Source organism: Amphiprion ocellaris, chromosome 9 (genome assembly GCF_022539595.1).
Source record: "Amphiprion ocellaris isolate individual 3 ecotype Okinawa chromosome 9, ASM2253959v1, whole genome shotgun sequence".
Classification (NCBI taxonomy): Eukaryota; Metazoa; Chordata; class Actinopteri; family Pomacentridae; genus Amphiprion; species Amphiprion ocellaris.
The window spans coordinates 5,273,115-5,288,561 of NC_072774.1; the positions used below are offsets into that span (position 1 = coordinate 5,273,115).

General features: G+C 40.1%; 2 protein-coding genes across 3 annotated transcripts in view; one reads left to right on the top strand and one right to left on the bottom strand.

Moving 5' to 3' along the window:
• msh5 (mutS homolog 5) overlaps positions 1 to 2,138 on the top strand; it is a 16,065-nt gene extending 13,927 nt beyond the window's left edge. Inside the window, exons 22-25 of the mRNA XM_023262572.3 lie at positions 1,179 to 1,325; positions 1,603 to 1,740; positions 1,827 to 1,900; positions 1,981 to 2,138. Of these exons, the coding sequence (XP_023118340.2) occupies positions 1,179 to 1,325; positions 1,603 to 1,740; positions 1,827 to 1,900; positions 1,981 to 2,101 (480 nt within the window). The 3' untranslated portion in view covers positions 2,102 to 2,138. The remainder of the gene's footprint in view (positions 1 to 1,178; positions 1,326 to 1,602; positions 1,741 to 1,826; positions 1,901 to 1,980) is intronic.
• Positions 1,894 to 14,795, bottom strand: LOC111563492 (transmembrane protein 200B). 2 transcript variants are annotated; one of them, XM_055013519.1, is made up of 5 exons: positions 14,084 to 14,795; positions 13,038 to 13,929; positions 5,797 to 12,933; positions 2,822 to 2,989; positions 1,894 to 2,692 (listed from the first exon to the last, which is right to left on the bottom strand). In XM_055013519.1, exon 2 carries the CDS (start codon positions 13,913 to 13,915, stop codon positions 13,130 to 13,132), a length of 786 nt encoding a protein of 261 aa, XP_054869494.1. In that variant the 5' UTR covers positions 13,916 to 13,929; positions 14,084 to 14,795; the 3' UTR covers positions 1,894 to 2,692; positions 2,822 to 2,989; positions 5,797 to 12,933; positions 13,038 to 13,129. The 2 variants fall into 2 exon arrangements, with proteins under 2 accessions (XP_054869494.1, XP_023118346.2); XM_023262578.3 differs by having other exon boundaries at positions 5,797 to 13,929.
• Positions 14,796 to 15,447: the final 652 nt, after the last annotated feature.

Genomic DNA, 15,447 nt, shown 5'->3' on the forward strand with positions numbered 1-15,447 from the left:
ATTCTCTTTCCCTTTTACCCCTACCCCAACTAGTCGAGGCTGATACCTGCCCTCCCTGGGCCTAGTTCTGCCGGAGGTTTCCAGTTAAAAGCTATTTTTCTCCTCCTACAGTTGCCAAAATGCTGTTTAAAGAGAATCACTTGGGGCTGTTGGGTTTCTTCGGATAATATAGGATTAGTGAATTCAAGTCACTGTTATTTGTTTAGAACATTTACACAACAGAGCCAAAGTGGTTTCTAGTAGAGAAATAAGACTGGGATTATGAATTTAACGACTGAATATTGATGTTAAGACACTGCAATATTATTACATATAATGCAAATGAACCAGATTGAGTAAAACATACTGTATGTTTTAGCCTAGCAAATTGATTAATTTAAAAATTAAGACCCTACAAAAACTCAACAACAGGTCTTCGACTTATGTCGGAGTTCCGTTCCTACGGCCCACCGTAAGTCAATTTTTGCCGTAAGTCAGAACTCCACTGAAAATATAAACAAAGTCTTCACGTGCATCACGGTATCAATTAGTTCTTCGAAAAAGTCACGAATACTAATGACTTTCCTGCATGTATGAGTCATTTTACAAGAAGTTAACCGAATATGTTGCAATGTTTTTACAACTTGATCTACTTGAACAATAATAACGGGCAAAAAATTAGTGAATGTAGCACAATCCAAGGTGGTGTACAACCAGCCAATGTAGACAAAGCCATCTTATAGCTCTACGGGATGACGTATTTGTCTGCTCCGCTCGCCAACTAGTTCCACGTAACCAGTTCCGACGTAACCAAACGCCGTATGTCGAGGACGTCGTAAAACGAGGACCTCTTGTAATCCAAAGATTCCTTACAAGCAGCATATTAGGTGTTCACCTCACTATGTAATGTACTTTGAGATTAATTATATTGTGAATTGACGCTATATACATAAAACTAAATTGAACTGAGCTGCTTTTTAAAATACTGTTGCTCCTTCAAAGACAGAGAAGTTAATCTGATGATTCGACCTGTTCATCTGCTGACTAAGAGGCAATGAGGATCCTGTTAATTGGTTTATTCCTGACATCAACTCAGTGTCGGGCAATCAAAGGTTTGAGAAAAGAGCTTAAGACTGGAGATCAATAGCAGCTTTGTTGATGCTCAGAAACACAGCCAACAGTGAAATGTTCCCCTTCAGGTGGACGGACTGTCCTTGCTGGCTGCATCGATCTGTCACTGGCTGAGGAAGGCTCCGGTGGACGTTCCCCACGTACTGCTGGCTACTAACTTCCACAGTGTGCTACAGCTGGGACTGCTACCATCCTCCAGCCTGCTGTCTCTGCTGGTACTGGCTGAGCTCACACACTGATAAAAACGTAGCCCCAAGCATTCGTTGCTTAATGATGGTAAAAAAACAAAAAACTAATGTGCCGCAGCAGACACTTCCAAATGACCAGTTAGGTAACGAGACTCCGCTTCAGATTTGTTTTGCCTCATTTCATAAGCATGACTAAGTGTTTTTTTGTGTGTGTGTGTGTGTGTGTGTGTGTGTGTGTGTGTGTGTGTGTGTGTGTGTGTGTGTGTGTGTGTGTGTGTGTGTGTGTGCTTTGTGTGTGTGTAAGACCCTGGAGACGGCAGTGGACGGAGATGAGTTGGTGTTTCTGTACCAACTGAAGGATGGGATCTGCCAGTCCAGCTACGCTGCCAATATCGCTACACTGGCAGGCCTGCCAACTTGCCTTGTACAGAGAGGAGTGGAGGTAAACACACAGAAGACACACACTGATGTACACACAGGGAGATGCACACTCACAGATTGGCTGATTGTGTTTTTGTGTTTGTTCAGGTGTCTGAGCTGTACAGAACCGGAAGACCCATCAAACGCACAGAAAAAGCCTCATCGGACGAGCAGGCAAAGAGGTGTGTTAATGTTTAATTGCACAGAATAAAACCCCACAATGAAGAGCAGTTTGTGTAACAGACAGATGTGTGTTTAACAGATGCAGGTCGGTGGTGGAAAAGTTCCTCAGCCTCGATCTGGACGACAAAGATTTGGATCTGCAGGCTTTCATGAAAGATGAGCTCCTGCCCTCTGCTGGAGAGCTGCTGAACCGCAGCTGAGCTGAACTGTGGTCAGTGTGTTCGTTCATTCCTACCTGTTCTGAGAAAAAGCAGCATTTTACCTGCAGAGAGATTCACCTGCAGGTACGGTCATGCATACGGTTATTCAGTTACACTAAAACATTCACTATCTTACATGTGTTGCAAAAGTTTATGCAACAAAAGCAAACCAGATTTGTTTTAAATTAATGTGTCAGTTAATAAATTCCTATCTTTTGTGCCACATTTATCTACCATCTCCATGTTTATGAGTCAGCGAAAACATTCTGTAAAGCTGGCGGTTCTTCTTCACCATATGGTTGAAGTCTTTCAGCATTACTTCACAGTCCTTTTTTTTGGAGAAAATTAAACAAATGTTTGTTTATAATAATCCCGTCGAGGCTTCACTGATGTGCCAGGTGGTTAAGAAAGCTGCAGTGAAATATAAAAGTGCGTAGATGGGAAGTTTGTGTGCTGAGTTGCAGAAGGGCGTGTCGCAGCAGTGTTTGGTCATGACGAAGATGGTGTTGTTAGAAAAGAGCTCCACGGTGGTTTCCACGCCACACTCCTCTGCTTTTACACAACCCAACGTCTTTACATCCAGAGAATTAGCTGGGGAAACAAAGTAATCACTGTATTCAGTATGTAAAATATTCTTTATCAGTCTTTATACCATTTTCAGTGCTTTGATATCAACAAATAAACGCACACCAACAGAAAACACAGCCTAATTCAACACACCTGCTCGTCCCCGGCCGGTAAAACAAAGCTCCCCGGTGCTGCAGTTGGTTTCAGTTGTGTAACAAGCGTCCCAGAAGCCAAGGTCACAGCGAAAACACTCCAGACTCAGCTGCTCTTGTTCAAAACCCACTGACTCCATTAGCTGCTCCGGCTGCTCTTCTTCCTCACCTGAGCCCGAAAGGTTTGAAAGGCATGTTATCCATAAAATTTGCCAAAATTACAGTCATTTTTAGAGCCACAAGCTAGAAAAACTGAAAAAAAAGTTGGGCTTTTAACTTGCATTTCAGTCAGGATGAAAATGATCCAGATATCAGCTCAAAACCATGGTGTTGCAGCAAAATAATTTTATTTACTTATTTTTTTTATGTCTCCTTTAAAAATAGCCTAAAATGACCAGTTGCACTAAACAGATTCTGTAAAAAACAGAAATATTTTGCCGTCAATGGCGCAATCATGAAGTCTTTCATGACTTAACTGTGACCAACAGTTAAGTGACTAAAATTCAGTAAAGGTTCGGCTGAACTGCAGGCTGTGTTTGACACAAAACAGATAATTAAGTATGAAAAATGTAAATAGGTAAATATAAACTACCTTTCAAAAGTTTGGGGTCACCCAGACAGTTTCATGAAAGCTCATACTTTTATCCATGTGCTACCATAACTGCACAAGGGTTTTCTAATCATCAATTAGCCTTTCAACACCATTAGCTAACACAATGTAGCATTAGAACACAGGAGTGATGGTTGCTGGAAATGTTCCTCTGTACCTCTATGGAGATATTCCATTAAAAATCAGCTGTTTCAAGCTAGAATAGTCATTTACTACATCAACAGTGTCTAGACTGGATTTATGATTCATTTAATGTTATCTTCATTGAAAAAAAAATGCTTTTCTTCCAAAAATAAGGACGTTTCTAAATGACCCCAAACAAGGAAGGTTTATGTTATCTTTAATCTATATCATCTAGAATTACAATTTTTATAGTATTTCTAACACACCTTTGGGTAATTTGAAGAATTTTCTACATACTTTTTCCAGGTTTTACATTTTTATACATCTTTCAATGAAATAATTTCAACTGCGATTATTATTGGCATTAAAACTTACTGTTGTACTGCACAGAAAACTTCTACCAATGATTGTTCTGTTTCCATAGAGGTGCAGGACTTGATTTGCAGTAAAAATGAACCCACAGTGAGTAGAAATGTAACAAGAGAAAAAAACACCCAGAAACTGCTTGGAGCTCAGATGATTAATGGTAAGAGTTTTTATAAGCATATTACTGAAGGAGACATAAATAAATAATGTGCAGCATACTGAAAAACATGAATACGACTGATACAAGCCATATACATATTTATTTTATTCTGGTTTAAACAGATAAGAAAAACCTGTTTTGAGACCTGACAGCAGACACAAAGTTCCACATTAAAGAGATGAACAAACAGATTAACATTAAAAAGACTGAAATACAGGTAATAACTCAAAAAATACACAGTTCTAAACATTATAAAACCAGCGGATAAGATGCTTTTCGAGGCGTTTCTGCGTAATAACCTCTCTGACACGTTTGTTATTCAGGGGTGCCGCATGTGTCAAGTGTTGGAGCGCAAAGCCATGAGTCAACATTCTGCTGAACATCTCGGTAAGGTTTTGTTTATTCTGCAGCAGTCTGGAATTTGTTTCTCTGAGTGGATGATTTGCAGGGAGCGCTCCAAGTCTTAGGGCACCATCGTGTTTTCGTTAACCGCACAGATACGCTGGAGTTAATAGAATATGCTGGCAGCAGGACGTAACGCAAGAGTGGGGCAATCCCTTAGTGATTCCTGCTGTGCTCTGCTGCTCAAGCTCGCAAAATAATCCAACTAGTGTCGCCGATCGGGGACTTGTTAAGCAGAGAGGAGACTTTATGAAATTATTTATTACCCACAAAGCTTTTCTCAATCATTTTGTTTCCAAATAGCAGAATGTTAAGTAGTTCTGGATGTCTGGCTTTAGTCCTCCTCATGGCGTTAACATGTGCCTCGGCCCTGATCCCTTCTCATCTCATTAGCCCCTGCTAGCTCAGGTGAATGAGCAAACAAAAGAGATGCAGGGTTCATTGTGAAGTAAAAGCATTAGCTTTTATAACCTCGCAGATTAAATCTTTACTCATTTGCCACTTTATGAGGCACACCTTGTCGAACGCTGGCAATAAATTCTTCCTTAATGAAGGTTATTATGGGGCTTTGTCTGAGGTGTTGATTCCACTTTGCAGTAATTGCGGAGGATTTAAAGTAGCGTGTCGCACTGTTGAAATGTGCTGCGTTGTATGTTGTATTAAAAGAGGTTCAACTAATGTTCCTAAGATTTACTGTAGAGCCGCAACACCTAGTTAGCAGCTATTTTGGTTAGCAAAGCAAACATTTAATGTTTCCAAATGGGAAGATTGGCAGATTTTTCTTGTAGTAAACCGGATACATTTGGGTTTTGGAGCACTGGAGGCCAAAAAAAACAAGCAATTTGAAGGAGTTTTCTGATGCTTTCATAATAGCTTAATCCTGAAAATAAGTGGTAGTTGCAGCCCCACTTTGTTACACAGCAGACAATATTGCTTTAGTTGGATGTGGCTGATAAATCTGATAGTTTTGTGTCGCCTTTTAGCTAAAATCCTGAAAATGAGACTGCTAGCTTGACACAACATGGATATAACATGTCAAAATAACAAGAATAAAAGCCCCCTGTTGAAATTTTATAAATCAATCCAGGTTTAATGTGATAGAAATTAATAAATACTTTCATTTACTACTTCAATTTAACTATAAATTAATAAAATTTTAATGCACAGCTGTTGAACTGAAGTCTGAATGTTTAAGGACAGAATACAGTGTTGGATCTACACAAGCAAAACGGTGCTAAAAACGCTCTAGTTGACGACATTTGGCCCCTTTTAAGGTCCATAACAAGAGTTTTAGGCTCTGAAAAAGTCTGCTTACCGTAAACAGATGTGAGCATCATGACAGCAAAAACACAGGATATAAGTCCTTTCATTTTGATGCCTCTTCCATTGACTGCGCCGTGAGATCTGCTTAGGTGGCTTGTGTCCGGATAGTCGGGCTGAAATTGGATTAGTAAGAGATGCACCTGTTATCTGGCACCAACCACAGCTGCTGAAGTTTTCTTTTAGAATAACTTCTGCAAGATTTGCGCTAAGAGACGAGAGAATTTGGCGACTGGAAGGATTTTTTTTGTCTCTCTTTAATGTCATTTTGGTTTATTAGCTGTTTGAACAGAAGTTGCAGCGACTGTTACACTTCAAACCGAGCTGGTGACACATCCCTTTTGATTCTAATGCGGGATGACTGGATGTCAGATGAAGACGAATGTTAAAATTCCTCCTCGGTGGTGACAAACGTGTCTCTGTCCGTGGTGATGCTTCTCGCTTGTCACGAAGGCTTCTCAGCTGAATCCCTTTTTCTGCTTTAACAGGGAGATGTCTTTTTTAAATCTCCGGGCCGGTTGATCCTCAATAACTCGCGCCTTTTTACCCAAAAAATGTTGATAGCTTCCCTCTCTCTTAAGGAACAGAGGAATTGCATGTGTCCTGAGTCAGCGCAGGGTTAAGCAGCTTACGGCTTCCTACCCGTCTGCTCAGATATGTATCAATACACACACATGCACATGCACGCTACTCACTGCGAGGAGGGGATTTGATTCAGTTATATTCTCAATGCAGCATAAAACCTGCACTGCTGACTTATGTAACACTGCTGTACACACACACACGCACAAGTACAGATGATCACACGAGAAGATTTCTGGAAATCTGTGATGCTGCGGCGATGTTTGCATGCATATAAATGTGCCAAAATGATTCCCCACGCACAGCTTAGAGTCAGATTCAAAAACGTTTTTCACATCTCGTTAGCGTCCTGGAAAACAAAATCGACACATACGCAGCGTGTGTGTTAGGAAGCAGGGTGAAAAATATTCATTCTCCTGGCTCGGCTGCCTCATTAAATATTAATTAGCAACCGTTTTGACATTTAAGAACAATCCCAACATATCTGGTGAAACAGATTATATGATTGATATGATTATGGTCTTGCAAAAGCTCCAGGAAACTGATTTTTCACAAATTTCTGATGACTTTCTGAGTATTTTTAAGGATGATGCTTTTGGTACTGTACACAAACATGACTGCGATTTTAATTTCATTGTTTGGTCAAGAAAATGCTGAAAAATGTCCATGAAAGGCCGTAATGATGGAATAAAAATGTCTTACTTTGTTCACAACCCAAAGATATTCAGTTTACTGTTACAAAGAAGTAAAGAAACAAGAAAATATTCACATTTACGAAGCTGCAATCAGAATTGTAAGTATTTCCCAATGGGATTAGTCAGACTAATTCATGCTGCAGGCCCAGCTGACTCATTAAATTTGCAATAACTTTCATAATTTAGCTTTTGATAAGGAATGATACTAAATATCTGGCGCTCCAGATTCTATGATTGATATGATTTAATGTTTTTACGCTTCGGACTAGCAAAAGCAATGTCAAGACGTCATCTGGGGCCCCAGGAAACTCTGCTTTTTCACAGTTTTCTTATGACTTTATGAGTATTTTTGAGGATAATATTTGTGATACTGTATTGCGGCAGGCAAACATGACTACTATTATTTTAATTTGGTTGTTTGGGCCATAAAATGTTAGAAAATACCGAAAAATATCCATGAATGCCCAACATGACATTCTTAAAATGTTTTGTTCACAATCCAAAGATATTCAGTTTACTGTCATGAAGACATAAAGAAACAAGAAAATACTAACATTTAAGAAGCTGCAATCAGAATTTTAAGTGTTTTCCAATGGGATTACTCAGACTAATTCATGCTGCAGGCTCAGCTGACTCATTAAATTTGCAATAACTTTCATAATTTAACTTTTTATAAGCAACCATATTGGTGGCTCCAGATGTTTATGGTTGATATTTAATTTTTTATGTTTTGGATTAGCGAAAGTAATGTGACGTTGTCAGCTTGGGCTTCAGGATACAGTCATTTTTCACAATTTACTGATGATTGAGTTTGTATTACTGGATTACAATGTACACAGAGGACTCGGACTATGACAAGTGAATATTTCCATCATTTTTAAAATTAATTGTTTACTTGTTTGGACTATAAAATGGCAGAAAATTGTGAAAAATGTCAATCAAAGCCCCAGATGAGGTCCTTTAAATGTCTTGTTTTGTCCACAACCCACTGATACTCACTTTACTGTCATAAATAGAAAAGAAAATGTTCAAATTTAGGCAGCTAGAATCTGAGAATTTGAACTTTTTTCTTATAGAAAAAAACTCAAAACTATTCACAGATTATTTTTTTTAAAAAGTAGGCAATTAATTAGTAGTTGACAACTGATTGATTAATCCAGAAAACTGTCATTTTTCACAATTTTCTGGCAACTTTATGAACATTTTGCAGGATGTAGTTCATAGTATTGTGTGTATTGAGCTGCAATTTTCTACATTAATTATTAACTTGTTTGGTATATAAAATGTAAGAAGCTGGTGAAAGAGGTTGATTACAGCCCAAGATGACACCCTAAAAACGTCCTGTTTTATTGACAACCTGAAGATACTCAGTTTACTGTCATAGAAGAGGAAAGAAAACAGAAAATATTCACATTTAAGAAGCTGCAATCAGATAATTTCAACATTTTTTCCCTTATATTGCTCAGAGACAAATCTATTATCAAAACAGGTGGCAGTTATTTAATAGGTGACATTTAATTGATTAATTGATGAACTGTTGCAGCTCCAGAGAGGAAAAATATTAGAAGCCGCCGTTAAGATCTAAATCCACACGTCCACAGCATGTGTTAAAACACAGGAGCAAATTTATTCATGCTTCTGGCTCAGCTGACTCAGTAAAAATGAATTTGCAACTATTTTGATGATTCAGTTATTTTGGGAAACTGTGATTTCTCACAATTTTCTGACATCTTTATTAATATTTCAGTGGATGCAGTTTGTGTTACTTTATTGTAATACGCAAAGACGACTGCAAAATGGGATTATTTTCTTTACTTTCAACATTAATTAAGTTGTTTTGGACAGGAAACTGTGAAAAATGGCAATCAAAGCCCAAGATGACGTCCTATAAATGTCTTTTTTTTCTCCACAACCCAAATATATTCAGTTTACTGTCACAGAGGAGGAAAGAAACCAGAAAATATTCACATTAAAGAAGCCGCAATCAGAGAAATCTCCTATATAATCACTCAAATTGATCGATTAATCGTTTTTCAAAACAGCTGGCGATTAATTTAACAGTTGACAACTAATTGATTATTTGTCGGAGCTCTAGACAAACATCTGGCAAAATCAAATCAACACGTGCAGCATGCGTGTTAAAAAACTGCAGCAAATTATTCATGCTGCCGGCACAGCGGACTCATTAAAAATTAATTTACATCAAGTGTGTTAATTTAGCTTATTGCAAGAACAATACCAAATACCTAGCGGCTCCAGATTCTATGAATGGAAATCATTTATATTTTTAGGTGTAAAAGCTTGGACTCTTGAACTATTATGTTAATTTTCTACATTATCTGTTAAGTTGTTTGGTGTATAAAATGTCAGAAAATGGTGAAAAAAGTCCAGAATGATGTCCTGAAAACTAAGTATATTCAGTTTATTGTCACAGAGGAGGAAAGAAACCAGAAAATAATCACATTTAAAGAGCTGCAATCAGACAATTTAGACTTTTTTTCCCTGTAAAATTGCTCAGACCGATGTATTCTTTGTCAAAATAGTCAGCAATTAATTTAACAGCTGACAACTAACACCTATGAAAGTCAAAACCGACACATAAGCAGCATGTATGTTAAAAATAGCTCGACTGACTCATTAAAAATTCATTTGTGAAGACATCAGCTCGGACTCGCAACAAACTGTTTAGTCGTTTGGTCGATAAAATGTCAGAAAATGGTGAAAAATGTCAATTAAAGCCCAGAACGACGTCCTAAAAATGCCGTGTTTTGTCCACAACCCAAAGATATTCAGTTTACTGATGAAAGAAACAAGAAAATACTCACATTTAAAAAGCTGGCATTAGAGTTTTGTTTTTTCAAGGAAAATTGCTCAAACCAATTACCAAAACAGTTGGCGATTTTGGTCAATAAAAAAATAAATCAACTATTTTGATCATTTAGCTTTTTACAAGCAACAGTACCAAATGTCTCCAGATTCTATGAATGAAATTATTTAATATTTTTCATTTTTCTGGACTTGTAAAAGCAATGTTTTGACATCAGCTTGGGTTCTGATAAAATGTGATTTTTCACAATTTCCTGTCGAGCTCTAAAGAGGACAAATACTGTAGTAGAACCACCTGTCAGCATGACCTAATAATCACATTTAAGGAGCTGCAATCAGAGAATTTAGACTTTTTTTTCCTATACAGTTACTCAAACTGATGAATTCTTAGTCAAAATAGTCAGCAACGAATTTAACCACTAACACTCGACAAAATCAAAATGGACACACATGCAACATGTATGTTAAAAATAGCTCGACTAACTCATTAAAAATTAATTTGTGAAGACATCAGCTTAAACTCCCACAACAAACTGTAATTTTATACATTAATTGTTTAATCGTTTGATGGATAAAATGTCAGAAAATGGTGTAAAATATCAATCAAAGCCCAGAACGATGTCCTGAAAATGTCTTGTTTTGTCCACAACCCAAAGATATTCAGTTTACTGATGAAAGAAACAAGAAAATATTCACATTTAAGAAGCTGGCATTAGAATTTTAATTGTTTTTTTTAATTTAATTGCTCAAACTAGTTATCGATATAGTTGGCGATTTTACTCCGTAAAAAATAAATCAACTATTTTGATCATTTAGCTTTTTGCAAGCAACAGTACCAAATGTCTCCATATTCTATGAATGAAATTATTTAATATTTTTCATTTTCCTGGTCTTGTAAAAGAAATATTTTGACATCAGCTTGGGTTCTGATAAAATGTGATTTTTCACAATTTCCTGTTGTGCTCTAAAGAGGACAAGTACTGTAGTAGAACCACCTGTCAGCGTGACCTAATAATCACATTTAAGGAGCTGCAATCAGAGAATTTAGACTTTTTTTCCCATAAAATGACTCAAACCAATTAATTCATTGTCAAAATAGTCAGCGATGAATTTAACAGCTGACAAGTAACACCTGTCATATCAAACCTGACACATATGCAGCATGTATGTTAAAATTAACTCGACTGACTCAGTAAAAATTAATTTGTGAAGACTGTTATTGCAATTTTCTACATTAATCATTTAGTCGTTTGGTCGATAAAATGTTAGAAAATGGTGAAAAATATCAATCAAAGCCCAGAATGACGTCCTAAAAATGTTTTGTTTTGTCCACAACCCAAAGATATTCAGTTTACTGATGAAAGAAACAAGAAAATATTCACATTTAAGAAGCTGGCATTAGAATTCTAATAGTTATTTCTGATTAAATTGCTCAAACTAGTTATCAAAACAGTTGGTGATTGTACTCAACAAAAAATACATCCACTATTTTGATCATTTAGCTTTTTACAAGCAGCTGTACCAAATGTCTCCAGATTCTGTGAATGAAATTTTTCTTTTTTTTTTTTTGGTCTTGTAAAAGCAATGTTTTTACATCAGCTTGGGTTCTGAGAAACTGTGATTTTTCACAATTTCCTTTCGAGCTCTAAAGAGGACAAATACAGTAGTAGAACCACCTGTCACTGTGACGTAACACAAACTCAATGCTGCCACAAGCTGCAGCATCACAACCTCTCAGTGAAAACAGCAGAACCTTAACAGAGGGAGGATTTATTGCAGGACTGTTCAGGTTGTTACGCAAAACCAATCAAACTCTGCGTGGATTATGGGATGATAACGTGCAGATGAAAGTTAGCCTCAGCTCCCAACGACGCAGAAGCATCAGATCATCTGAGACCGACTGTGAGAGCTGCTTTTCTGAGCGCTAAATTCAATGGAGGAGGCTGCTCATCCCCGCTACTGAAATATACATCGAGCATCTTTAAACAGCTCGCCGTACCTACAGAAACACCCTCTGCCCAGACAGATGGGTGCTGCTTTTACCGAGTGAAACGTGTGACTGTGAAATTACTGTACACTTGGGTCGTCATCTGGATGGCAGGATCCCAGCAGGAGCCCAAACAACACGGAAATACTCAGCAGTCCTGAAGCACCTATAAAACCCTTCAGACTGATCCCTTGTGTAATTAGAGACTGGAGGAGAAAACGCTGGCGATAATTAAAATAAAACCCCCCCTCCCCTCGTTTTTCCTCTCCGCCTGTTCAAACGCACTCGGCTTTAATTGTACCTGCTTTCCCTCTGCATTGTTTTGCCCTATTTTTCACCGTTTCTCAGGACTGAGGATTTGAATAAAGCGTAGGAATGGGATGACGAAGCGAGAGGAGATGAAAGGTCGGCATGGTGGGAGAGCGGAGCTTCAATTACTCCGCTTTTTTGCTCAGTTAAAGACACGTCAGGAACAACTCACAACAGCAGATCTGATTTGTTTGGGTTGTTTGTTGCTGTTAAGTTGCTGCTCTTTTCTTTCCGTCACCCTCTGACTGATATTCCTTTAAGATCTCGCCTCGGCGCAACTCGAGCAAAGGGAGAGAACTGAGCAGCTGACAGTGAGAATTAAAAAGAAAGAAAAACATTACAGTAATAAAGCAGATCTTGCGTGTGTTCGGAGCACCAGCTGGTATTTATAGCATGGCTGTAGGTGTCGAGTGAAAGGAGTGGGGCCTTGTGTGCTTCTCTTGTTTATAGTGAGACACAATTACCTCGGATAAAGACCAGATTACACCAAGAGTAGATTAGACAAAGATAAATTTGACACCTAATCCTGATTGCTGAACCTCTGCAGAGTAGAAGCAGGAGGAAGAAGCAGGAGGAAGGAGGGAGTCTATCCTCTGTGTGGCACCCAAACAACTTTTCTTCAAACCTCTTCAGGTCCAAATATGGTCAAACTCAGCGGTGGTTTTTGGGGATTTGAGGGCATGTTGGAGTTCAAAGACAACAAGATGGAGAGTTGGACATCAAAGCTCCGATCCTTCAAAAAAAAAAAAATGTGGGTGAGTCAGAAGAGAGGCGATGTAGGACAAAAACACCCTTCACAGACAGTGACTCAGAGCAAACCGAGGCCCTGAAACATACCAACAAACTCCTCATCTGCTTATCCAGGAATGCATAGTCTGCTTTAAAGTGTGTCTCGTCATGCATATTTCAGGAGAACCGGTGGGGGGGTTTCAGTGGCGCTCCGAGGAGTCTGTCCGAATGTTGAAGTTGATCTCGCTAGAGTTGCAGGAGTCTGAGTAGATGGAGGAGCGTGAGACGGAGAGGCAGGGGGAGGACGGGTGAGGAACCGGCTCCTTGTGGTGCAGGACTCGGGCCAAGAGGGTCGACTTTCCCTCCTCCTCTTTATCGTTACCGTCCACAGTAGGAGGAGGAGGAGGAGGAGGATGATTTGGCAGTGATGGTCCGCTGCCGGTGCTGTATCTGCTGGATCGAGCAGGCAGAGGACGGTTTGCGAGGGGGAGGATGTGGGCTGGAGAGGCCCAGGACGCCGGCTCTCCGTCTTTACCCTCCCACTGCTCCTGACAGCCGAAGCTATGCTGATCCTGAGAGTCCTCCCAGCAGCTCCCTCCCTTCAGGTCCTCCAGGTCGTCCGGCGTCTCCATCCTCAGGACCTCCCGATCTCGGTTCTCGTAGAGCAGCGTGGCGGCGCAGATGAAGATGAAGAGGCCCAGGCCCATGACCACAGGCCCGGCCAGCTTCATCCTGTCCATGTGGGTGCTGCCTCGGCCCCCACCGGGTTTGGGCGCCGCCGAGACGTAGCCCACCACCGCCACGCTCAACCCCACCAGCACCACCACCACCCCCAGCAGCAGCCACACGCCCGGGGCCGAGCCCAGGTGCAGCCGGATCTGGAGGGCCTCGGTCTTCCTCAGGTGTCTGCGGCAGGCGGGGAGGCAGGCAGGTGAGGAGTGGCAGGAGGAGTTGGTGGGGCTGCAGGGTGGGCTGGCAGCTGTCATCCTCTGGCTTCACGCTGAACAACACAGAGCAAGAGAAAAAACACAGGAGTTAGAGCAGAATGCAGCAGCAGCCGGGGCTGTTGGGCAGCAGATAATTCACTCGGCGCTGCACACAACAGGAAATAGCAGCTTTTAATAAGACATGTGGTGAGTTAATGAGATGCCAACCCTTCTTTCTGCAGCTCCTCCGTGTCTCCGTGGACTCTCAGCCCCTCCTCAACTCCTCTGAAGCTCTCAGCCACCAACCATCAGTGACTGACCCCTGCTCAGGACCCTGTGATTTCACTTCACCGCCTCACTGCAGTCATTAAAAAAATGGAGTCACATAGCTACACTGACTGAACTCATAATTTAATTCCCCCCCGAAGCAAGTGGACTCCACGGACGAGTCGAGCGAAGGCGATAAACTGCAGTCCAAGTTGCTTTTTACGCATAGACGTGGATTCCTCTGCTGCTCGCTGCCGTGTCTACATGCAGGCAGAGTGGCTACTCGCCTTTTTTTGGACGTAAATCCGAAGCAGAAACTGGCTCCTCGGCATTATCACAAAAAAAAAAAAAAAAAACTGAGGAGTTGTTTTATTGCTCCCACTCCTCCTCCACTTTGATCCGCGCTTAATCCACACTTTCACCCAATTCCTCCGCAGATTAAGACGGGTTTTCTTCCATCCTTCGCTTCTGAGCCGGAGCGCAACAGCGCAGCCCGAGATGGAGCTTTAATAGTAAACAGTGGAAGTGGTGCAAAGCCGCTGCCTCCTCCGAGTCCGCGCTGCTTGTGCGTCTCTGCAGCCCGTGGCTCTCAGTGTTTGTGCAGAGAGGAGGGGTCGTGGGAACGTGTGGCCGGTCCAGGCCGGTCCCACGGTGAGCTCGGTTATTTATTGTCCTCATCACGATCCATCAAGTGTTTTTTAGAAGAAGTTACTGCAACCCCTCCCTCGAAAAAATAAAAATGAAAATGTAAAAATAACATTTCCACCCACTTTCCTGCAAATATGAACATTTTCCTGGCTATTTTAAAACAAGGGTATACAGCAGCAGTCTGCAGTATCACCTAAATAACAATAAATGATTGCATTTTAGATCATTTCTTCTTATGAACAATCAAAAATAAATACTCATTAGAGACTATATTGAAAATTCACACCCCAAATTAGAAACTCAGTGCAACTAAACTGATTTCCAATCAGTCTAAATACATAAACATGGTTATAAAATGAGCCATGAACAACAGAACTTTCTCAGTTTTGGACCTACACTACTTAGAAATGTCCTTATTTTTGAAAGAAAAGCATTTTTTTCAATGAAAGTAACATTAAATAAATCATAAATCCAGTGTAGACATTGTTAATGTGGTAAATGACTATTCTAGCTGGAAACGGCTGATTTTTAATGGAATATCTCCATAGGAGTACAGAGGAACATTTCCAGCAACCATCACTCCTGTGTTCTAATGCTACATTGTGTTAGCTGATGGTGTTGAAAGGCTAATTGATGATTAGAAAACCCTTGTGCGATTATGTTAGTATGAATAAAAG